The 26,072-nt window shown below is 46.9% G+C and overlaps 1 protein-coding gene across 1 annotated transcript in view; it reads left to right on the top strand.

Annotated features, from left to right (window-relative positions):
• The window catches only part of parp6b (poly (ADP-ribose) polymerase family, member 6b), a 111,869-nt gene that overhangs the window by 58,028 nt on the left and 27,769 nt on the right, over positions 1-26,072 (top strand). Inside the window, exons 7-14 of the mRNA XM_078200007.1 lie at positions 3,547-3,607; positions 11,537-11,627; positions 13,037-13,103; positions 15,080-15,229; positions 18,058-18,208; positions 22,752-22,805; positions 24,113-24,208; positions 24,879-24,971. Of these exons, the coding sequence (XP_078056133.1) occupies positions 3,547-3,607; positions 11,537-11,627; positions 13,037-13,103; positions 15,080-15,229; positions 18,058-18,208; positions 22,752-22,805; positions 24,113-24,208; positions 24,879-24,971 (763 nt within the window). The remainder of the gene's footprint in view (positions 1-3,546; positions 3,608-11,536; positions 11,628-13,036; positions 13,104-15,079; positions 15,230-18,057; positions 18,209-22,751; positions 22,806-24,112; positions 24,209-24,878; positions 24,972-26,072) is intronic.

The following is a 26,072-nucleotide window of genomic DNA, read 5'->3' as shown; positions in this document are numbered from 1 at the left end:
CTGCTGAGATTTTGCAGCATTTTATGTTTTTGTTTCGGATTCCAGCATCCGCGATATTTTGCTTTTATTCATGGACTATCGCTAGTTGCCGTAGATAGAGAGTCATAGAGGTTTACAGCATGGAAACAGGCCCTTCGGCCCAACTTATCCATGCCATCCTTTTTATTTTAACCACTAAGCTAGGCCCAATTGCCCACGTTTGGCCTATAATCCCTCTATACCCATCTTACCCATGTAACTATCTAAATGCTTTCTAAAAGACAAAATTGTACCCGCCTCTACTACTAACACTGGCAGCTTGTTCCAGACACTCACCACCCTCTGTGTGAAAAAATTCCCCCCCGGACCCTTTTGTATCTCTCCCCTCTCACCTTAAGCCTTAAAGGTTTAAGGGATGCTGGGGGAATGTGCTCCTTGTGACAAATTAATATGACTAGGCCACTTCAGAGGGCAGATTAAAGTTATTGGTGTGAGACTACACTGAGTCAAAAGAGTAGACTTTCTTCTTGAAAGGGCAAACATGGTTTTTGTAGTTGCTTTCTTTATCCAGCTTTTCAACAAACAACTTTTTGTAAACATGCTCACCTCAAATTGCTTCAGAGGGATTTGAACTCAGGCTCTGTGGATTATGTTCTGGGCTACCAGTCCAACAATCTAACCGGTATGCTGCCATACTCTGCTGCCATAGGGCGGCACGGTGACACAGTGATTAGCACTAGCAGCAAGTGTTCATTTACCCTCTAAAGTTTAAACCATTGAAAGAACTCAGGAGCGGATAAAGGCCATTCAGCCCCTTGACCCTGTGCTGACGTTCAGTTAGATGAGGCACAGAATCCTAACCCAAAGTTCCTGCTTTAGTCGCATAAGCCTTAATGGCCAGGCCGAACAAAAATCAACCAGTCTTAGCTTTGCACTGAAGTGCATTTTGGGGGTTGAGTTTCAACTTTCCACTACCCTTTGTGTGAAGAAGTGCTTCCTCTTGCCAACAGTGGTTAGCACTGCTGCCTCACAGCGCCAGGGACCCAGATTCGATTCCCGGCTTGGGTCAGCGTCTGCGTGGAGTCTGCACGTTCTCCGTGTGGGTTTCCTCCGGGTGCTCCAGTTTCCTCCCACAGTCTGAAAAATATGCTGGTGAGGTGCTAAATTCTCCCTCAGTGTACCCGAACAGGCGCCCGAGTGTGGCGACTAGGGGATTTTCACAGGAACTTCATTGCAGTGTTAATGTAAGGCTACTTGTGACACTAATAAATAAACTTTAAACTTTACTCGGCCTTTGACATCTGCAATAAGTAACCTGTATTGAATTATCAACCCAGACTTCAGATGATAACTTTCTAGAGTTTCAAGTTGGCTTAGTCAACATTTCCCTAGGGAATGCCAGCCATTTCGCCAGGGTTCATTGAGTCATTGGGTGCAATTTTACCACGCATCCATGCCATCCTCCCGTAGCAGTGAAGACGGCAACTCAAATATCCATTCACTGCAGCGGGATGGGAAAATCCGGCTGGCATGAACGGTAGGAAAATTCCGGCAATAAGATCACTATAGTGCAGAAGGAGGCCATTCGGCCCATCGAGCCTGCACTGACAACAATCCCGCACTGACAACAATCCCACCCAGGGCCCATAGAATTATAGAATCCCTACAGTGCAGAAGGAGGCCATTCGGCCCATCAAGCCTGCACCGACAACAATCCCATCCAGGCCCTATCCTTGTAACCCTACATAATCCCCCTGACACCAAGGGGCAATCCCACCTAGACTTGTTCCCCATCACCCCAAGTATTTATCCCACTAATCCCCCGAGCCTACACATCTTGGGACACTAAGGGGCAATTTAGCATGGTCAATCCACCTAACCTACACATCTTTGGAGTGTGGGAGGAAACCGGAGCACCTAGAGGAAACCCACGCAGACACGGGGGAGAATGTGTAAACAGACAGTGACCTGAGGCCGGAATTGAACTCGGATCCCTGGCGCTGTGAGGCAGCAGCGCTAACCACTGTGCCACCGTGCAGCCCCACTGTCCTGCTGAGGATTACAGCAGGAGACTGGAAGAAATCCCCGAGAAACTGCAAGTGGTGGGGGAGTCCAGGGCAATGGGAGGTAACCTTACAGTCAGGGGCAATCCATTCAGGAGAGAAGTCAAGGAACAGTTCTTCATTTTCTTCAAGATGTCGAACTCTCTGCGGCGCAAAGCAGTAGATGCTGGCCCGATGAATAATTTTAAATCTGGCATTTTCATGGCCTGCAGCCAAAGTTAATGGAATAGTGTTAAGATACAGGGCATCTTAAGATGGAGATCATCTTTTGATTGGTCCTATCTTATATTAAGTTGATCTTTCTCTACACTCTAGCTATGACTGTAACACTACATTCCGCACCCTCTCCTTACCTTCTCTATGAACGGTATGCTTTGTCTGTACAGCGTGCAAGAAACAATACTTCTCACTGCATACTAATACATGTGACAATAATAAATCAATGGGGCAGGTAACCTAACAGATCTCTCAGTCAATGAATAACATGATGGGATAGCGGGCAAGTGAGGAACTAAAAGAGGAAATCAATTGTCTTATTTAAAAATAAGGAGCAGGAGATTAATGTGTGGGTGGGGAAGATAAGGTACCAAAATAATAGTAGTAAGTTACAATTTACTACTTTTTCCTATAGATCATAGAATCCCTACAGTGCAGAAGGAGGCCATTTGGCCCATCGAGTCTGCACCAACCACAATCCCACCCAGGCCTATTCCCATAACCCCATGCATTTACCCTAGCTAATCTCCCTGACAATAAGGGTCAATTTAGCATGGCCAATCCACCTAACCCGCACATCTTTGGCGTGTGGGAGGAAACCAGAGCACCTGGAGAAAACCCATGCAGACACGGGGAGAAGGTACAAACACCACACAGACGGTGACCCAAGCCGGGAATTGAACCCAGGTCCCCGGCAGTGTGAGGCAGCGGTGCTAACCACTGCGCCACCGTGCTATGTACGGTTTGCTCTGTCTGTATGGTGCACAAGAAACAATACTTTTTCAGTGTATCCCAATAGGGGTGCACGGTGGCACAGTGGTTAGCACTGCTGCCTCACAGCGTCAGGGACCCGGATTCAATTCTGGCCTCGGGCGAGTGTCTGTGTGGAGTTTGCACGCTCTCCCCGTGTCTGCGTCGGTTTCCTCCCACAGTCCAAAGATGTGCGGGTGAGGTTGATTGGCCATGCTAAATTGACCCATAGTACCAGGGGGATAAGCAGGGTAAGTGTAGGATTATGGGGATAGGGCCTGGGTGGGATTGTTGTCGGTGCAGGCTCGATGGGCTGAATTGCCTCCCTCTGTACTGTAGGGATTGTATGATGTGTACATCTATGAATAATAAATCAAATCCAATCAAATCATATTGAATGGCGGAACAGCCTTGAGGGGCTGAATGGCTTACTCTTGGTCTAATGTTTCAAGTGCATATTTTGAGCAGCATAATGGAGGAGGATGTTTAACGTTTCGACAGGCTGTGATTTATTTATTTGAAATATTTCTTTCCGCAGGGAATATGGGACGATTGATGATGTGGATGTGGACCTGCACATTAATATGAGTTTTCTGGATGTAAGTACTGGCTGCAGCATCAATTGCTGCACGTTCCATTGGGAATGTATTAAAACTCTGTCGGGATTACTTCCCAGAGGTGCCTCAAACACTTCCTGTAACACTTTCCCCGTCGCACATTTGTTGCCAATGTTCCGACTGCAATGATGCAATACACATCCATCGATTCATTTTGAACCATGCCTCTGAGTCAAGCCTTTATCAGTCGAGGCATAGATTACAAAAGCAGGGAAGTTGTAAGGCCCATTCATTGTTAGAATGTAACCGGTGACAACTTTGTATCGGATGTAATGTGACCAATGATAACAGGTTGTAAGGGCCAGCTGACCCAGTAAACCATGGAACCAACCGCAGAATGATGTAATAGCCAGCTGACTCACTATAAATAAGAACCTGTGTGGAATTGTGGGGAGCTTGGAGTGGCCCAGGGCATGGCTCCAAGTTTGGAGTAATGAAGTTTCTTTATTAAACCCTTTCTTTGATTTATAAGTTGGAGTAAGTTTTGTTATATTTTTATTGTCTGCATTTGAAGACTTCCTTCTGAAGAAACATTCATTCCCTTGGACAGACAAGGGGCTGGCACTGGTACGAAGTTTAAGATGAATTTCTTTTATTGAACAGAACTGACAGAAAATTAAATAATTGCAGAAGCGAAAAGGAAAAGCAAGGCGAACTTGGAGAGACTGGCTTTCACTGTCAATCCCTGTCCTGAGACACACTGAACGCACTGATCTTGAAAACAAACTGCACAAGCACACACCCAAAATCCATGCCATATCTCAACCCTTATCTAGTTATTAGAAATGTTTTCCATAAGCTGTCTCTATCCAGAGAAACAAGTCCTTGCAGCTGTGGTTGTTTGCCTGCTGTGTACCCTTTAGGAATGCAGTCAATTTTTAGCTAACCCAGCATGCCTTCTGAGTTTTACAATGTGGTCAAGTAAGCTTTATGATGTAGTCAAGTTAACCCCCACACTCTAGCATTTAAATGTAATTGCATAGGCAGAACTATCTTAAAGTAAAGTCTTTGCAGAGATGAAGCCTTTGCATAGACTGAAGCAAATGGGCAGCACAGTGGCACAGTGGTTAGCACTGCTGCCTCACAGTGCCAGGGACCTGTGTTCGATTCCCGGCTTGGGCCACTGTCTGTGTGGTGTTTGCACGTTCTCCCCGTGTCTGCGTGGGTTTCCTCGGGTGCTCCGGTTTTCTCCCACAGTCTAAAGATGTGCGGGTAAGGTGGATTGCCCATGCTAAATTGCCCCTTAGTGTCCGGGGAACTAGCCAGGGTAAATGCATGGGGTTATGGGGATAGGGCCTGGGTGGGATTGTGGTCGGTGTAAACTTGATGGGCCGAATGGCCTCTTTCTGCACTGTAGGGTTTCTTCTTTCTATGATACAGGGCTAAGCATACATAGGATCTCTCAGAAGTTATGATGGAGTTGTATAGAACTTTGGTGAGGCCACAGCTGGAGCACTGTGTGCAGTTCTGGTCGCCACATTATAGGAAGGATGTGATTGCACTGGAGGGGGTGCAGAGGAGATTCACCAGGATGCTGCCTGGGAAGGAGCATTTAAGTTATGAAGAGAGGTTGGATAGACTTGGGTTGATTTTGTTGGAGCAGAGAAGACAGGAGTGATCTGATCGAGGTGTACAAGATTATAAGGGACATGGACAGAGTGGATAGGGAGCAGCTGTTCCCCTTAGTTGAAGGGTCAGTCACGAGGGGACACATGTTCAAGGTGAGGGGCAGGAGGTTCAGGGGGGATGTGAGGTAAAATCTTTTTACCAGAGGGTGGTGACGGTCTGGAATGTGCTGCCTGGGAGGGTGGTGGAGGCGGGGTGCCTCACATCCTTTAAAAAGTACCTGCATGAGCACTTGGCACGCCATAACATTCAGGGCTATGGGCCAAGTGCTGGCAGATGGGATTAGGTGGGAGGTCAGGTGTTTTTCGCATGTTGGTGCAGACCCAATGGGCCGAAGGGCCCCTTCTGCACTGTATGATTCTATGATTCCATGTTTCTAACCCAGACTGCTTCCTGGGATGGCAGGATTGTCGTGTGAGGAGAGATTGGATCGACTAGGCCTGTATATCACTGAAGAATGAAAGGGGATCTAATTGAAATATGTCAATTCTGATAGGGCTGGACATATAGGATGCAGGGATGTTGTTGCCTCTGGCTGGGGGAGGGTGGGTCTGGAAGGGTCATAATCTCAGGATAGAGGATAGCCCATTAGAACTGAGATAAAGAGAAATTTCTTCACTCAAAGGGCGGTGAACCTGTGGAAATCTTTGCCACAGAAAGCTGAGGAAGGCAAGTCACAGAATGTATTTCAGAATGAACCGGATAGATTTCTAGACTCTAAAGGTGTCATAGAATAATTCAGCACAAAAGAGGCCCTTCAGCCCATCGTGCCTGCTCTGGCTGTCAAGCACTTACCTATTCTAATCCCATTTTGGATCACATGGTCTGGAGCCTTTTATGCTATGATGTTTCAAGTGCGCATCTAAATGCTTCTTAAGTGATGTGAGGTTTTCCCGCCTCTACCATCCTTTCAGGCAGTGAGTTCCAGATTCCCACCACCCTCTGGGTGAAAAGGTTTTCCCTCAAATCCCTTTTAAACCTCCTGCTCCTTACCTTAAATCTATGTCCCCTATGTCAGGGGGTACGGGGAGAGAGCGGGGAGTATGGCGTTGAGATAGAGGGTCGGCCATGATCATATTGAATGGTGGAGTAGGCTCGAAGGGCCGAATGGTCTACTCCTGATCCTATTATCTGTACTGCTATGAGCTGTACCCAGGGAAGATTGTGGTTTAAGTAATAACCATTCTCCATTTAGCCATCCCGAAATTGTAAAATCCCGCCCGAGGTCAACGGACCTTTCCATTGTCCACCCCGCGCCTGCTGCGACTCCCGTGATAAAATTCCGGCCTGTATGTTTTCAAGAAGGAGTTAGATATAGCTCTTGGGGTGAAAGGGATGAAAAGAAATTGGGGGGAAGGCGGGATCAGGCTATTGAGTTGGACAACAAGCCATGATCATAATGAATGATGGAGCGGGCTCGAAGGGCTGAATGGCCTCCTCCTGGTTTCTATGTAACTCATTCATCCAGCCTATTACACGCTCCCTGTGGGCAGATGTCAATCGGAGTGAAGCAGACCAGGTGACCATCACTGCAATATATGAACTGTGACAGCCTGCTCGCATGGGAAAAGAATTGGAGTGGATACAATTGGGTTAGCAAAGCAATTAAAAATAGCTCCCTCGCAATGAAGGAAGCGATCCCGTATGATCTGCCGTTTGCTCAGGGGAGCCTGAGATTTTTTTTTTCCCTGTTTGTTGTAAAAGATTCCGGTTGACTGGGTTTGGTTTGAGATATGTTCAAGTGACACATCAATGCTTGGTACAGGGTTTGTGCGGATATTGGTCGTCATCCTGATAGAAATTAGCACTGTTTATTCTGTGAGTCGACTTGCCCGAGCGGAACGGCGGAAGGGGGAGCAGAGATGACGGACCGCGACTGGGAACTGGAGCATGAATCGTGCCATATGCTCCATTTATTGACGCTGCTGTAGGTCTGACAACAGATGCTACATCCCCAATCTGGCCGTGCCCTCGATCGGGGCCAACGAGCTCCAGCCCAGGGGTAGAAAACATAAAAAAAACATTTCTGTACTCAAACAAAACAAAGAAATCCATTTATCTGTGAAACTCTGAGGCAGGTTCCCAAAGGTTATATTTTCACATCTAATAATTAGACGGTCTCACATAAACAGCACACCTACTGGTTGGGGAGTTATTGTCCATGTCTTTATTCCAGCCGATTCCTGTTCTCGGCTTATTTTGAAGGGGCTACTTCTGTCTCCAGGCTTTTTCTTGGCTCATTTGCAGATTGCCTGGAGTCCTGTGCTAGCTGTGGGCGGCACGGTGGCACAGTGGTTAGCACTGCTGCCTCACAGCGCCAGGGACCCGTTTCGATTCCCGGCTTGGGTCACTGTCTGTGTGGAGTCTGCAAAGGAGGCATTGCGCTCAGGAACATGGGAGAAATTCCAGCCGTTAAGCAAATGGGCGGCACGGTGGCACAGTGGTTAGCATTGCTGCCTCACAGCACCAGGGACCCCGCGTACGATTCCCGGCTTGGGTCACTGTCTGTGCGGAGTTTGCACGGTTCTCCCCATGTCTCTGTGGGTTTCCTCCGGGTGCTCCGGTTTCCTCCCACAGTCCAAAGATGTGCGGGTTAAGCGGATTGGCCATGCTACATTTCCCCTTACTATCAGGGGGACTAGCTAGGGTAAATGCATGCGGTTATGGGGATAGGGCTTGGGTGGGATTGTGGACGGTGCACTCGATGAGCTGAATGGCCTCCTTCTGTACTGTAGGATTCTATGTCTATGATTCTATGTCTTGCTTATCCAAGTGTTAATGGGTCTCTGCCCAGCCTTTGGTTAAGTCCAGGTCAGATTTAGTGGAATTCATAGAATCTCTACAGTGCAGGAGTCTGCACTGACAACAATCCCACCCAAGCCCTATCCCCTTTTGAATGGACCTACCTTGCATTAAGTTGATCTTTCTCTACACCCTAGCTATGACTGTAACACTACATTCTGCACTCTCTCCTTTCCTTCTCTATGAATGGTATGTTTTGTCTGTATAGTGCGCAAGGAACAATACTTTTCACTGTATGTTAATACATGTGGCAATAATAAATCAAATCAAATAAACCCACGTATTTACCCTGCTAATCCACCTGATACCAAGGGGCAATTTTAGCACGGCCAATCCACCTAACCTGCACAACTTTCGGACTGTGGGAGGAAACCGGAGCACCTGGAGGAAACCCACACAGACACGGGGAGAACGTGCAAACTCCACACAGACAGTCACCCGGGGCCGGAATCGAACCCGGGTCCCTGGCGCTGTGAGGCAGCAGTGCTAACACACTGTGCACAATGGGTAAGATGCCTCTGCATTGTCGATCCAACTAAAAACAGAATTTTATGTTCTCAAACCAGGGTTAATTATTGTCGCATTAAAGCCCCCCATGGCAATAAAATAATTTTTTAAAATTCATTCATGGGACATGGGCATCGCTGGCTGGGCCAGCATTTATTGCCCATCCCTAGTTGCCCCTTGAGAAGGTGATGGTGAGCTGCCTTCTTGAATCGCTGCAGTCCACGTGCTGTGGGTTGACCCACAATGCCGTTAGGGAAGGAATTCCCGGATTTTGACCCGAAGGAACGGCGATATATTTCCAAGTCAGGATGGTGAGTGGCTTGGAGGGGAACTTGCAGGTGGCGGTGCTCCCAGGTATCTGCTGCCCTTGTCCTTCTAGATGGAAGTGGTCAAGGGTTTGGAAGGTGCTGTCTGAGGATCTTTGGTGAATTGTTGCAGTGCATCTTGTAGATAGTACACACTGCTGCTACTGCGCGTCAGTGGTGGAGGGAGTGAATGTTTGTAGATGTGGTGCCAATCAAGCGGGGCTGCTTTGTCCTGGATGGTGTCAAGTTTCTTGGGTGTTGTTGGAATTTTAAAACTGCACATGAACAGAAAAGGCATTAAGTAGTGACTCTTTGCTGTAAAGGACGCATAGAATGAGAGAAAGGTAGAACCGGAGGGAACCAGCAGTGCCAGTCACTGCAGCAAGCCTCAGGAAGTGCAGATTGCATGTTTGGCTTTTAATATTAAAATGACCTTTACCTCCAGGTTCAGATGGAGCTTGGAACAGAGTCAATAAAGTCATTAAAAAAAAGTCCACAGCACGTAGGCACTTGGCCCACCTGGTGGCCCGCTCTTACCTAATCCAAACTCTACACCATAATGACAGGCCCGTAGCTTCTCCGCATTTATTGAACAATGTGGGATCTGCTTCCAAGGACAGGGTAGAAAAAACAAACAGTTTGATGCCCCTCCAGCGATAAAATTCAGCGGCAGCAAGATTTTCTTCCAACAGTTGCGGCCATTTAAAGATTAAGCACATGAACAAAGCCCGTGACAGTATTTGAAATACCTCCTCCGAGGCCGGTGTCCCTTCACCCAGTTGAGATTTATTTACATGGCCAGCAACACTCAGACAGCTACGTCCTTGTACAGAGCAAAACCCCAGGGTGCCAGTCACCCTGACACTCCACATTTTGGGAGGCAGTGGCGTCGTGGTAGTGTCACTGGACTAGGGCCCTGGTTTTACTGGTACGGCCGCCTCAGAACCGGGGCAGGCAAGGCTCGCAGAACAGCATTCCCCGTTGGCCTCGGGCACGATCTTATGAGCCTCGGGCGGCCGTGCCGGTAAAATCAGGGCCTAGTAATCCAGAGAACCAGGGAACCCAAGTTCAAATCCCACCACGGCAGTTGGTGAAATTTAAATTCAATAAAAATCTGGAATTAAAAAGTTTTTTTTAAAAAGGTTTTTTATTTATTAGTGTCACAAGTAGCTGACATTAACACTGCAATTAAGTTACGGTGAAAATCTCTTAGTCGCCACACTCAGGCGCCTGTTCGGGTACACTGAGGGAGAATTTAGCACGGCCGATGCACCCTAACCAGCACGTCTTTCAGACTGTGGGAGGAAACCGGAGCACCCGGAGGAAACCCACACAGGCACGGGGAGAACGTTCGAACTCCACACAGACAGTGACCCAAGCTGGGAATCAAACCCGGGTCCCTGGCTCTGTGAGGCAGCAGTGCTAACCACTTTGCCACTGTGCCGCCCCACTGTGCCATCTGATGATGACCCGTGAAACCATAAAAATTCATCTGGTTCGCATATGTCCTTTCGGGAAGGAAATCGCCCATCCTTACCCGGTCTGGCCTTCCTGTGACTCCAGACCCACAACAATGTGGTTGACTCTTAAATGCCCTCTGAAATGATCTAACAAGCCACTTAGTTCAAGGACAATTAGGGATGGGCAATGTGGTAAACCACTGTTAAGCTTATTGCCTGTGTGTGTGTGTGACATGCCTGGGCATGCCCCTGCCGGCCCTGCCTGAGACTCCTCTCCCCCCGGTCCAGGTATAAAGGTGACTGCTCCCAACCCCCCTGCCTCAGTCGCTGGACCAGTTCATCAGCATGGGTGTGTTCCAAGTCTTTTGCGAATAAAAGCCTATTTGTTCTTGCATACAAACTAGCCTTTGCTTGATTGATAGTACATCAGGCAACAAATGTTGGCCTTGCCTGCGATGCCCGCAACTCATGAATGAATAAAAACAATGTGCACATACAGGGCTCCCAGGTTGGACAAGCCATTACTGCCTTATTCAGGGAGCTCGTAGTCTAACAGATCCACATCATTGGCCCAATTAAAGTCATTACGGTATTCATTTTCTGCATCCCACTGGATGGGGTCAGATCCTTAAAGCATCGTGACCTTTACATGCTTCATGTTTTCCAGGCTGTTAACAATATCATTCATTAAATTTCACAAACACGCAGGTGTTTTGTTAGTCATAGAAATCATAGAAATCCTACAGTACAGAAAGAGGCCATTCGGCCCATCAAGTCTGCACCGACCACAATCCCACCCAGGCCCTACCCCCATATTCCTACATATTTACCCACTAATCCCTCTAACCTACACATCTCAGGACACTAAGGGGCAATTTTAGCATAGACAATCAACCTAACCCCCACATCTTTGGACTGTGGGAGGAAACCGGAGCACCCGGAGGAAACCCACGCAGACACGAGGAGAATGTGCAGACTCCACACAGACAGTGACCCAAGCCGGGAATCGAACCCAGGTCCCTGGAGCTGTGAAGCAACAGTGCTAACCACTGTGCTACCGTGCCGCCCATAGTCCTGATATGTATAGTCCTGGTATATAAGTTAGCCCACGACAGTTCCGAGCCATTTCAGGATCAGATCTTAAGTTAGACCTCGCGACTGTGTCCGCAGTCCAGGACTTGCCGCCTGTAACCAGTGCTGTTTGTTAACAGGAGGAGATCGCGACAGCCTGGAAGGTGGCAAGGATTGAGCCCATTGTACTCAGACTGAGATTTTCTCTCTCTCAGTACCTGGATGGACCCGGTAAGTATGAATTTCATTCAAGTCTCTTCTCAAAAGCTACCCGGAGGGATTGTACACCTGAAGTGTCAATGCAAAACATGGAAATTGGTGAATGGAGAGTGCTTGCTTAATAACACACAGTAGAGTGGCACGGTGGCACAGAGGTTAGCATCGCTGTCTCACAGCGCCAGGGACCAGGGTTCAATACTGGCCTCGGGCGACTGTCTGTGTGGAGTTTGCACATTCTCCCTGTGTCTGCGTGGGTTTCCTCCGGGTGCTCCGGTTTCCTCCCACACTCCAAAGATGTGCGGGTTAGGTTGATTGGCCATGCTAAAATTGCCCTTAGAGTCCTGAGATGTGTAGGTTAGAGGGATTAATGGGTAAAATATGTAGGGATATGGGGGTCGGGCCTGGGTGGGACTGTGGTCGGTGCAGACTTGATGGGCCGAATGGCCTCTTTCTGTGTTGTAGGGTTTCTATGACTCTCCAAAAATGTGCGGGGGTTAGGTGGATTGGCCGTGCTAAATTGATCCTTAGTGTCAGGGAGACGAGCGGGGCAAATACTTGGGGTTACATGGATAAGGACTGGGTGGGATTGTTGTAGGCGCAGGCATGATGGGCTGAATGAACTCCTTCTGCACCGTAGGGATTCTATGATACAAATCAGCAACATGTTATCTTCCATCTCCTGTCCCTACTTCCAGCCATGGAACCAGCCAAGGCACCAATGTATTTTACCATATATTTTACCATAACTCCTCCATGGCTCCCTCTGCACGGGTACATGAAGCTGCATCTCCACCTACTCATTAGGTCAACCTCTAAAGATCATTACACTGCCCTGAACAAAGCTGTGAAAGTGACATTCAAAAAACAAAGGTGACACAAGTTTAATGTTTATTTATTAGTGTCACAAGTAGGCTTATATTAACACTGCAATGAAGTTACTGTGAAAACCCTCTAGTCACTCCGGCGCATGTTCAGGGACATTGAGGGAGAATTTAGGTGCAGGTTAGGTGGATTGGCCATGCTAAATTGCCCCTTATGGTCAGGGGGATGAGCAGGTTCCAGGGAAAGTGTCTGGTTGGATTGTTGCCGGTGCAGGCTCGATGGGTCAAATGGCCTCCTTCTGCACTGTAGGAATTCTACGATTCTATCTTTGGAGTCTGGGAGGAAACCGGAGCACCTGGAGGAAACCCATGTAGACACGGGGAGAATGTGCAAACTCCACACAGACAGTCACCTGAGGCCAGAAGTGGTCCCTGGAGATGTGAGGCAATAGTGTTAACCACTGTGCCACCACACCAATATCAAATGAATGTGCATTTGGGGACTGCTGATGCACAATGGATGTTACCTTTTTGAGCCAGTAAAGTTTATCCTGAAAGTACCATAAGTTCTTACAATGATGCCCTGTGATCATCCAACAGAACCATCAGTAGACGTTTTTCAGCCATCGAACAAAGAGGGATTTGGCCTGGGACTACAGCTGAAAAAGTGAGTACAGTAGTCTGTATCGAACAATGTCACTATAACAAGTTATTATCATGTCACTGTTTGTGGGATCTTGCTGTGTGTAACACTGGCTGCTGTGTTCCCTACAATAGTGATTACACTTCATAAATTACCTACTTGGTCGCAAAGCGCTTTGGGACATCCGGAAGTCTTGAAGGGTGTGATCTAAAAGCAGGTCTTTATTTTTGAGAGAATGGGCCCTATTTTACCATTTTGATTCTAAGTGCCGGGCAGATTTGAAACTGGGAGTGTTTCAGATCCGACTTTTAGACCCGTTCTCAGGCGCCCCCATACACACCCTGTCTGAAAAAATATCAGCGATTCCGAATCGTGCTGCAGAAGACTGCGGGCGGGACTTAACGCGCCCGAAATCCTGCAGCACCGATCGGCGCCTCCAACTGCGCATGTGCAGAAAATAAAATGATAGAATGCGGCTCCCCTGCCACATCCCTCCTGGGCCGGATAATGCCCCCCCCTGGCCCCCACAGACATTGCCTCAGCCCCACAACATTACTGACCCCCTTATCCCCCCCACCCCCTGCCACCCAGGCCGATTGTGGGCCCCTCCCCCCTTTCTCCCCCACCGATCTCAGGCAGAGTGGCAGTGGACCCCACTCCCCCCCCCACTCCCCCGGTCTCAAGCAGAGAGCTGTCGGACACTCGGCACTTACCTCCTCACTAACTGGAGGGTCTGTTTCGTGCCGATTCTGGATGGGCGAATGGGATGGTAAAGGGGGAAGTGCCGGTAAGGTTGGGCGTGCAGCCCATTAAGTCAATTTAATTGCATGCAAATGCATTTAAATGGCCGTCGTGCCCGTTTTGGGCACGGTCCCGATCGTGGCCATTTTTGGGCCTTGGTAAAGGGGGAACTGGCGCGGAGGCGGGCGCGGATCGTGCTACGCGCCTTACGCCCGACTTTACCATGTTTTCGTGCCCGAAAACGGGCGCGACGGCCATTTAAATGCATTTGCATTTGCAACTTGATGGTAAAATCGGGCCCAATGTTGTATTTTCAAAGTGGATCAAATGTACAGGCTTTTATTTAACTCATTTTGTGGGACATGGGCGTCGCTGGGCCAGCATTTATTGCCTGTCCCTAGTTGCCCGAGGGCAGTTGAGAATCAACTACATTGCTGTGGCTCTGGAGTCACATGTAGGCCAGACCAGGTAAGGATGGCAGATTTCCTTCCCTAAAGGGACACTAGTGAACCAGATGGGTTTTCCGTCAATGGTTTCATGGTCATCAGTAGATTCTTAATTCCAGATTTTTAAATTGAATTCAAATTCCACCACCTGCCGTGGTGGGATTCGAACCCGGGTCCCCAGAACATTAGCTGAGTTTCTGGATTGACAGTCTAGCGATAATACCATCAGGCCATCACCTCCCCGAAGCTAAGATCAAGCGGAGAGTCAAACATGAGATCAGCTGCAATGCCTGTTCATGTCACCTTGGATCTTGTATGTCTTTCTTGTGGTGACCATGAGTTGGATTCAATTTGAATTGATTTTTGGAGCAAGCAAGGAGATGGCTTAATGGCTCACCCTGTGCACTCTGCTCATTGGCTTTGTAACTTTGAGCTTAAGGTTAAAAAAAACTAGGGCAAAGGTGGTGAACCCATTTATTAAGTGTAAATTGGGTGCCCGTGACACCCCTGGCAAAATTAAGGTGGTGACGTGGGCACGGCTCTGAGGAAGAAACCTCTATGACTCTATAGACAGTTACATGGGTAAGATGGGTATAGAGGGATATGGGCCAAACGCGGGCAATTGGGACCAGCTTAGGGTTTTTTTTAAAAAGGGGCAGCATGGACAAGTTGGGCCGAAGGGCCTGTTTCCATGCTATAAACCTCTATGACTGTAAGTACCCGGCTAATTCCGGAGACAGGGATGAACCGAGTTGTTCAGGTTGTGAGAGCGGGGAATGCGATGGTCAGTGTCTTGTGTCTCTTCCTTTGCAGAATTCTGGGAATGTTTACGTCTCAACAGTGGAAGAACCTGAGTAACGACTTCCTTAAACGTCAGCAGGAGAAGAGACAGAGCTGGTTCAAGTCAAATGGCACGGTGAAGAAGTTCCGATCTGGGCTTAGCATCTTCTCGCCAATCCCAAAGTAAAGGGCATCGGGAATTTTGTTCCGTGTTCGTTTTTTTGTAATTAATTTGTGGGACATGGGCGTCGCTGGCTGGGCCAGCATTTATTGCCCATCCCTAGTTGCCCGAGGGCAGTTGAGAGCCAACCACATTGCAGTGGTTCTGGAGTCACATGTAGGCCAGACTGGGTAAAAACGGCAGATTTCCTTCCCTAAAGGACATTAGTGAATCGGATGGGTTTTTCCGACAATCGACAATGGTTTCATGGTCATCAGTAGATTCTTAATTCCAGATTTTTTTTATTGAATTCAAATTCCACCATCTGCCGTGGCGGGATTCGAACCCGGGTCCCTTGAACACTAGCTGAGTTTCTGGAATAATAGTCTAGCGACAATACCACTAGGCCATCGCCTCCCCACATAGATCCTGAATGGGATGGGATAACCCATTGTGGCACTATTAAATATCATGGCACAGAAAATCAGTTGTGCAATTGCGTTGCTATGGTGTCTGGTGATTATTTAGTCAGGAAAAACATTTATTGCCCATTCATGAGGGCATTTAGGAGTCAACCACATTGCTGTGGACCTGGAGTCACATGTAGGCCAGACTGGGTAAGGACGGCAGATTTCCTTCCCTAAAGGACAGTAGTGAACCAGATGGGTTTTTTCCGACAATCAACAATGGTTTCACGGTCATCAGTAGATTCTTAATTTTTATTTGAACTGAATATTTAACTTAATATTTTTATTGAATTCAAATTCCACCAGCTGCCGTGGTGGGATTTGAACCCGGGTCTCCAGAACATTAGCTGAATTTCTGGATTAATAGCCTAGCGATAATGACATGAGGCCATCGCCTCCCCCTAATGGAAGCATTAAGAGAGTAGAGTTGCCAATTCTAATCGCACGTGTTCCTGGAAGTTTCATCACATGGCCTCCCGGACAGTCAGACTGCTTTGCTTCCTGCCAATCTCCAAATATTTTTATAACTAACGCAGGAAAGTGTGAGAAGAAAATGACAAATCGGGGGCGAGGTTCTCCGATCTCGTTAGTTCCCGCTCCGGCGGGATTGGCGAATTTGGCACTCAGCCGAAACTCCATTCACTGCATCGGAAAATCCCAGCCGCCAGCGTCATTGTGAGTTATCTCCCGATTTGCTTGTAAAAGTATCTGCAAGATTAGCCGTTAATTTTTGGAGAACTTGGAATGTTGATGACCCTGCATTAAAAGACTTCTTTTACAAATCTGGTCAATATATGATTCCATTAATAACCGATGGAGGCATCTTATGGAGTAACTTAAACCAACCTGCTCTTCAACAATGGCAAGCTACGTATCTGGGCCTGCAGTGTTTGTTAGCTCACCTGGTTCCTTTTGATTTGATTTGATTTGATTTATTATTGTCACATGTATTAACATACAGTGAAAAGTATTATTTCTTGCGTGCTATACAAACAAATATACCATTCATAGAGAAGGAAAGGAGAGAGCACAGAATGTAGTGTTACAGTCATAGCTAGGGTGTAGAGAAAGATCACCTTAATGCGAGGTAGGTCCATTCAAAAGTCTGATGGCAGCAGGGAAGAAGCTGTTCTTGAGTCGGTTGGTGCGTGACCTCAGACTTTTGCATCTTTTTCCCAAAGGAAGAAGGTGGAAGAGAGAATGTCCGGGGTGTGTGGGGTCCTTAATTATGCTGGTTGCTTTGCCAAGGCAGCGGGAAGTGCAGACAGAGTCAATGGATGGGAGGCTGGTTTGCGTGATGGACTGGGCTACATTCACGACCTTTTGTAGTTTCTTGCGGTCTTGGGCAGAGCAGGAGCCATACCAAGCTGTGATACAACCAGAAAGAATGCTTTCTATGGTGCACCTGTAAAAGTTGGTGAGAGTCGTAGCTGACATGCCAAATTTCCTTAGTCTTCTGAGAAAATAGAGGCGTTGGTGGGCTTTCTTAAATATAGCGTCAGCATGGAGGGACCAGGACAGGTTGTTGGTGATCTGGACACCTAAAAACCTGTAGCCCTCGACCCTTTCTACTTAGCTGCAGGGCAGAAGGTAATAAGTTTAGTTTTAAGTGCGTCCTTTAAAGGGTCACTCTCAAACTCAGTACCTTTGGGCACCTCTTGGTAAGTGTTTGGGGTTGTGGGCATAGAGCCAGGGGTGGGATTATTGTTTGTGCAGACTCGATGGGCCGAATGACCTCCTTCTGCACTGTAGGGTTTCCATGAATATTCTATTCTCTATGACTTGATTTATTGTTGTTACATGTATTGGGATACAGTGACAAGTATTAATTCCTGCGTGCTCTATAGACAAAACATACCGTTCATGGAGTACATAGGGGAGAAGGAAAGGAGAGTGTGCAGAATGCAGTGTTACAGTCATAGCTAGGGCGTAGCGAAAGATCAACTTAATGCGAGGTAGGCCCATTCAAAAGTCTGACAGCAGCAGGGAAGAAGCTGTTCTTGAGTCGGTTGGTACGTGACCTCAGACTTTTGTATCTTTTTCCCGAAGGAAGGGAGAATATCCGGGGTGCGTTGATTGTGCTGGCTGCTTTGCCGGTGGATTGGCCATGCTAAATTCTCCCTCAGTGTATCTGAACAGGCGCCGGAGTGTGGCGACTGGAGGATTTTCACAGTAACTTCATTGCAGTGTTAATGTAAGCCAACTTGTGACACCAGTAAATAAATAAAATCCCAGCTGTTATGTTATTACCATCATTAGTAAGTCGAGTGATTAAAATCATTGGGTCATTATGATGTGGTTGTCCACCAATGCCTTTTGGTCATTTGTGAATGTTGATATTGTTCTGCTGGCTGATGAAATTATTTCTCTATCTCTCATTGTAGATCTCCGAGTTTTCCCCTCATCCAGGACTCCATGTTAAAGAGCAAACTCGGGGTGCCCGATCTCCGAGTCAATCGCATCATTAATCGTTCCATCTCCTGCACTATGAAAACCCCCAAACCCGAACTCTTTGGATACCCCTCTGCCAATCAGGCAAGTTTCACCTGGTTTGGCGCAAAGGATCGGCAACTGCTGGGTCATTCAAATGGACACCACGGCCGGAATTTTACCGGCACACCTGCCCCTGATCCAGGGGTCTGGCGAGGCTCGGAGAACGGAATTCTCCGCTGGCCTCGGGCGGGATCGTGCAAACCTCGGACGGACGTGCTGGTAAAATTCCGCCCCATGTGCATAAAACCTACTTGTGTGGCATGAATATCTAAACAACCAACTTTCACTTGCTGAGGAATGGTGTTCATCCCAACTGTTTTACTTCCAAGTAGTGTCAGGGAGCAGATCAGAAACCCCAGGGTACATTATGAAGTTAGACTAGACCCCAATTTTTTGTATTTTGTGCATTAGTGTGAAGATAAGGTGTTTCATTCTAGGTGTGATTCTATTGGGGCGGCACAGTGGCACAGTGGTTAGCACTGCTGCCTCACAGCGCCAGGGACCCGGGTTCGATTCCCGTCTTGGGTCACTGTCTGTGTGGAGTTTGCACAATCTCCCCATGTCTGTGTGGGTTTCTTCCGGGTGCTCTGGTTTCCTCGCATAGTCCAAAAGACGTGCATTGACCATGCTAAACTCTCCCTCAGTAAACAAAGAACAAAGAAAGGTACAGCACAGGAACAGGGCCTTCAGCCCTCCCAGCCAGTGCCGATCATGATGCCCTAACTAAACTAAAAAAAATCTTCTGCTCTTACTCGGTCCGTATCCCTCTATTCCCTCCCTATTCATGTACCCATCCAGACGCCTCTTAAATGTTGCTGTGTGCCTGCTTCCACCACCTCCTCTGGCAGTGCGTTCCAGGCACCCACCACTCTCTGTGTGAAAAACTTCCCCTGCACATCTCCCTTAAACTTTCCCCCTCTCAGCTTGAACCCATGCCCCCTTAGAATCATAGAATCCCTACAGTGCAGAAGGGGGTCATTTGGCCCATTGAGCCTGCACCGACAACAATGCCATCCAGGTCCTATCCCCGTAACCCCACATATTTACCCTCCTAATCCCCTTGACACCAAGGGGCAATTTATCATGGCCAATCAGCCTAACCCGCTGGGCTGTGGGAGGAAACCGGAGCACCCGGAGGAAACCCACACAGATACGGGGAGAATGTTTAAACTCCACACAGACAGTGACCCGAGGCCGGAATTGAACCCAGGTCCCTGGCACTGTGGGGTTAGCAGTGCTAACCACTGAGCCACCATGCCGCCTTGTAATTGACACTTCCATCCTGGGAAAAAGCCTCTGACTATCCACCCTGTCTGTGCCTCTCATAATTTTGTAGACCTCTATCAGACCTCCCCTCAGCTTCCGTCTTTCCAGTGAAAACAATCATAGTTTATTCAACCTCTCCTCACAGTCAACGCCCTCGAGAGCAGGCAACATCCTGGTGAACCTTCTCTGCACTCTCTCCAAATCTTCCATATCCTTCTGGTAGTGTGGTGACCAGAACTGCACACGAAACTCCAAATGCAGCCTAACCAAGGTTTTATATAGCTGCAACATGATTTCCCAACTCTTGTACTCAATGCCCTGGCCGATGAAGGTAAGCATGCCATTTGCTTTCTTAATCACATTGGCCACCTGTGTTGACACTTTTAGGGAACTGTGGACCTGCACGCCCAGATCCCTTGGTGTGTTAATGTTCCTCAAGGTCCTGCCATTTACAGTATAATTCACACCTAAATTTGATCTGATTTATTATTGTCATATGTATAAACATACAGTGAAAAGTATTGTTTCTTGTGCGCTATACAGACAAAACATACCATTCATAGAGAAGGAAATGAGAGAGTGCAGAATGTAGTGTTACAGTCATAGCTAGGGTGTAGAGAAAGATCAACTTAATGCAAGGTAGGTCCATTCAAAAGTCTGACGGCAGCAGGGAAGAAGCTGTTCTTGAGTCAGTTGGTATGTGACCTCTGACTTTTGTATCTTTTTCCCGACAGAAGAAGGTGGAAGAGAGAATGTCCGGGGTGCGTGGGGTCCTTAATTATGCTGGCTGCTTTGCCGAGGCAGCAGGAAGTGTAGACAGAGTCAGTGGATGGGAGGAAAATGCATCACCTCGTATTTGTCCAGATTAAACTCCATCTGCCATTTCTGCGCTCAAGTCTCTATATCCTGTTGTATTCTCTGACAATCCCCAGCACTATCAGTAACTCCACCAATCTTCGTCTCATCCACAAACTTACTAATCAGACCAATCACATTTTCCTCCAGATCATTTATATATACTACAAACAACAGAGATCCCAGCACTGATCCCTGCGGAACAGGCACCGGAGTGTGGCGACTAGGTGATTTGCACATTAATTTCATTGCAGTATTAATGGAAGCCTACTCGTGACACGAATACATAAACTAAAACTACTGACACACTAGGAAGCTGTTATCAATATAAATTTTATTTAACAATACAGTTTAACTATAATGAATGAATTAACTTAACGTTTACCAATTGAAAAACATCAACATGACAAGATACAATTCTTAACTGCTAAGCTATCTCTATTAGTTCCAATTCAAGCAATATTCCTCTTATAGACTTAAACTCCTCTACCAATTCAGGTAGCGTATAATACAGGTTTACATGATTTTATTTGGGAACAGTTCTAGAGACTTTGAACACTTTTGAAAAGAGATACAGAAAGACACCTGTCTTCTAACACTCGAACAACAGCCTTCAGAGAGAGAGAGAAAAATACCTCTTGCTCTTGCAGACCCAAGCAAAAAAACTGCCTGCTTTGCTCTGTAAACTTAGCTCCTCCCCTTCACATGACTCCGCCTCTTTCAAACAACCGAATTAAACCCTATTATGAACGCCAGGGGAAAAATCAAAAATAAACAAAAAATGCATTAGCTCAGATTAAAACAAACACCCCATTATCTATGATTAATTATTCTCCTGCATTCTGGGCTTCCTGATGCAGACAAATTGGCACCGGCCAAACATACCCCTCACAAAAAACATGATAGAAATATAATTCTTAAAGACACAGTATCATCACATCAGAAATGCATCTTCCAGTCATAATAATGACAAATTTTCCAGTTGACCAAAAATACCAAATCATTATATAATGTATTCTTTACAGCGATATACTGCATTTCATGATACGTTCCTTCCTGTGCCCATGTGCTTGTTTTCTACCATACCACAGATGCATTGGCAATGCGTCGGTGGAGATTTGTTAATGGAAGAAAGCAGCACCAATGCATTCCTAACTATTGCTGAAAAACAAAAGAGACAATTTTTGTTGAAGCTTTTTGTCTTGCACTCATCAAGACAATCCGCAATAATACTAAATGTAAGGGAACAAGTGGATTCTGATTGGTATTTGTTGTAATACCTCTGCCAATCAGCACTCCAATCTCATACATTATAAATGTGTTATTTCCCTTACATTTAGTATTCCCACGAATGTCCTGATGAGTGCAAGACAAAAAGCTTTGACAAAAAAAGTCTCTTTTGTTTTCCAGTGATACTGAAGCTCTGTACTAGCAAATGTGTCTCTCTGCGGCACTGCTGCCTCATAATGCCAAGGATCCGAGTTTGATTCCGGCCTTGGGTGACTGTGTGGAGTTTGCATGTTCTCCCCGTGTCTGCATAGGTTTCCTCCAGATGCTTTGGTTTCCTCCCACATTCCAGAAGGCATGCAGGTTAGGTGAATTGGCCATGCTAAATTGCCCCTTAATGTCCAAAGATGTGTGTAGGTTAGGCGGATTGGCCATGCTTAATTGCCCTTTAGTGTCCAAAGATGTGTAGGTTAAGTGGATTGGCCATGCTAAATTGCTCCTTATTATCCAAAGATGTGCAGATTAGGTGGATTGGTCATGCTAAATTGCCCTTTAGTGTCTCAAGGTGTGCAGGTTAGGTGGATTGGCCATGCTAAATTATCCCTTAGTGTCCAAAGGTGTGTACGCTATGTGGATTGGCCATGCTGAATTGCCCCTTAGTGTTCAAAGATGGAAACGTTAGGGGGATTAGAGGGGAAAATTTGCAGGGTTACGCGGATAGGGTCTGGGTAAGATGCCGTGTCGGAGAGTTGGTGCAGACTCGATGGGCCCAATGGCCTCCTTCTGCACTGTAGGGATTCCATGATTCTACATTATTTTACAATTTAGGAAGAATTTGATTCTAATCCATCAGATTGGGCCAGAACTTGCTGGGATGAGGCATCTTGTACATATGCCAGAACTGCACTACCCATCTATTTGAGTAAGAAGTCTCACAACTCCAGGGTAAAGTCCAACAGGTTTATTTGGTAGCACAAGCCACAAGCTTTCGGAGCACTGCGCTTTCATCAGGTGAGTCACTCACCTGACGAAGGGGCAGTGTTCCGAAAGCTTGTGGCTTGTGCTACCAAATAAACCTGTTGGACTTTAACCTGGTGTTGTGAGACTTCTTACTGTGCCCACCCCAGTCCAACGCCAGCATCTCCACATCATCATCTATTTGAGACCAAGGTTAATTTATCATGAAGATCTTTTGTATTTACCTAATGTCTCACCAATATTATCCATTTCTCCACAGGCCGGGACTCACTGTAAGAACATTCCGACGTTAGAATATGGCTTTCTTGTACAGGTAAACTCTGAGCAGGAGTATTTTCCCAGAAAAATGCAGTGAGTGAGAGGATAGTATAAAATAAATCCCAGCCCTTTTCAGCAATCTAGGTGAAGTTGACTGAGAAATTACCCAATCATTGCCACTTTAGCCGGGCCGTGGGAAACCTTCTAGTCAAAACAACTGCTCCATATAGCATCTCCTTAGAGAGCAGTGTCCTCATTTTGAGACTGTTGTTGGAGGAAAGGGAAGATTGCATAGCATAGATATAGGAGTAAAATTCAAAAAAACTTTATTGTAGTGCTTGCCAAACCTTTTTCCCGGTCAGACATCCATTTTAATGGATCGGCACAGTGGTTAGCGCTGCTGCATCATAGCGCCTAGGAGTCAGGTTCGATTCCGGCCATGGGTGACTGTCTGTGTGGAGTTTGCACATTCTTCCCGTGTCTGCGTGGGTTTCCTTCGGGTGCTCCGCTTTCCACTCACAGTCCAAAAGTCGTACAGTTTGGGTGGATTGGCAATGCTAAATTGCTCCTTAATGTCCGAACATGTGCAGGTTAGGTGGATTGGCCATGCTAAATTGCCTTTTGGTGTCTCAAGATGTGTAATTTAGCTGGGTTGCCCATGCTAAATTGCCCTTTAGTGTCCAAAGATGTGTAGATTAGATGGCTTGGCCATGCTAAATTGTCCCTTCGTGTCCAAAGATGTGTAGATTAGGTGGATTGGCCATGCTAAATTGCCCCTTCGTGTCCAAAGATGTGTAGATTAGATGGATTGACCATGCTAAATTGCCCCTTCGTGTCCAAAGATGTGCACGTTAGGTGGATTGGCCATGCGAAATTGCCCCTTAGTATCCAAAGATGTGAAGGTTAGGTGGATTGGCCATGCTAAATTGCCCCTTTGTGTCCAAAGATGTGTAGATTAGGTGGATTGGCCTTGCTAAATTGCCGCTTAGTGTCCACAGATGTGAAGGTTAGGTGGATTGGCCGTGATAATTGAGCGGGGCTACGGGATAGGGCCTGTGTAAGATGTTCTCTTGGGGAGATGGTGCAGACTCAATGGGCCGAATGGCCTCTTTCTGCACCGTAGGGATTTTATGTTTCTTTTAAAGAGCCAGTACAGGTCAGATGGATCGAATGATCCCTTCCTGTGCCATACGCGTCTATAATCCCCCTCTCTTGCATGCCTCCAAACATGAGGTCGGCGGCCGTGAAATACTTGCGTGGAGCCAGTGCAGATTACTCTTGCGGTAGCACGGAAAATTGCCACAGCTCCAAAAGCACCTCGCAATGGGCGTATTGTCATTCATTTATACCTCACTCTTTCAGACCATGAAATATGCAGAGCAAAGGATTCCCACTCTGAACGAATACTGTGTTGTGTGTGATGAACAGCATGTTTTTCAGAATGGATCAATGTTAAAGGTAAGCGCAATTTAACTGAACTTTGCAGTATGGTAGATGTAGGCCGGTGTTATAATTCAGGTCAGAAACTCCAAAGTGTTTTATGAAGTCCGCCTGGATCATAAGTTTGGCACTTTGAATTTAGCGAGGGTAAGCATGAGATGTTTCACTTCAGGTACGATTCGAATGACCCACTAGGGAGCTTTTACCAAACAAAGTTTATTTAAGAATACAGTTAACACGTATAGAAAGAAAATGAGCAATAACTTTAACCAATTGCAAACAAGAAAAGAAATAATAATCTTGATATTGTATAAACCTTAACAGCTAAACACCGTTCCAACAAAACAAATCCCACAAACAAAATCTTTGCCACAGGTTTAATAGAGCAAAGACTAATGCTCACGTGATACTGGAATTTAGTCCTTTGGTTGAATGCTGCAGTTCTCTTGAGGTACGCAAAGACCGAACAGCTTCACACCTTGGGTTGGAGACTTGAAACCCTGACTTCTCAGCCTTTTAACTTCTAGCACTAGGGTCTATATTGAATTCTGCCAATTGAATTGCTATCACTGAGCACCAAATTCTTGCTGGCAACGGTGACGGGTAAGGACGAGATCAGAGAATTGTGCCCACGGTGTTTGAGTTTGGGTGGACTGACGGTCTCCTTTCTTGACTCCATTATTCCCAGCCTGCTGTGTGCACCCGGGAGCTCTGTGTTTTTTCATTCTACACACTGGGAGTGATGTCTGGAGCAGCGGAAGAGGTTGCCACTGGAGCAGAGGTGGGTAATCGTGCTTTGCCTCTTGAAGAAATGGAAACTAGTTGACCCAACCACCAAGCTATATAAATAAGAACACAAAGTGCATGGAAAGCTCAACAGGCCTGGTGGCATCTATGGAGAGAGAAAAGGAAAGAAGGCTGAATTTTCCAGCCCTTCCCACCCAAGGGATCTTCCAGTCCCGCCGGTGACAATCAATTCCTCCCCACCCTTCCTGTGGCAGCACAGTCGGCAAACAACACAAAACACAATTGACATTGACGGGAGCGTAAGATCCCACCAACCAATGGCAGGCCGGCAACAGAAAACTATAGAAGCATAGAAATCCCTACAGAGCAGGAAGAGGCCATTCGGCCCATTGAGTCTGCGCCGACTCTCAGAAAGAGCATCTCATCCAAGCCGTCCCCTCCTCCGTCCTATCCCCGTAACCCCATGCATTTTTACCATGGCCAATCCACCTAATTTACACATCTTTGAACACTCAGGGGCAATTTAGCATGGCCAATCCACCTAACCTACACATCATTGAACACTAAGGGACAATTTAGCATGGCCAATCCACCTAACCTACACATCATTGAACACTAAGGGACAATTTAGCATGGCCAATCCACCTAACCTGCACATCTTTGGACACTAAGGGGCAATTTAGCATTGCCAATCCACCTAACCTGTACATCTTTGGACACTTAGGGGCAATTTAGCATGGCCAATCACCTAACCTGCACATCATTGAACACTAAGGGACAATTTACCATGGCTAATTCACCTAACCCGCACATCTTTGGACTGTGGGGGGGAAAACCGGAGCACCCGGAGGAAACCCACCCAGACACTGGGAGAACGCCCCCCCCCCCCCCCCCCCCGCTACGATTCCCATGGCGGACAGAACAGGAAAATTCCCTCTTTTGAGTCCAACTTGAATCTTCTTCAGAATTTAAATTTAGACTGACACCAAGGACATGTTAATTCAGATGACAAAATGCTTTGATTCAGAAGTAGATGTGAAGGAGTCTCTTATAAGTGAAAAGAGCAGAAAGGTAGAGGGAGATATTTCAGATCTTGGGGATTAGGCAACATAAGGTGCAGCCACCAATGATGGTG

This window comes from Mustelus asterias, chromosome 29, assembly GCF_964213995.1.
Source record: "Mustelus asterias chromosome 29, sMusAst1.hap1.1, whole genome shotgun sequence".
NCBI classification, from domain to species: Eukaryota; Metazoa; Chordata; class Chondrichthyes; order Carcharhiniformes; family Triakidae; genus Mustelus; species Mustelus asterias.
This window is presented reverse-complemented; position numbering and strand designations above follow the sequence as displayed.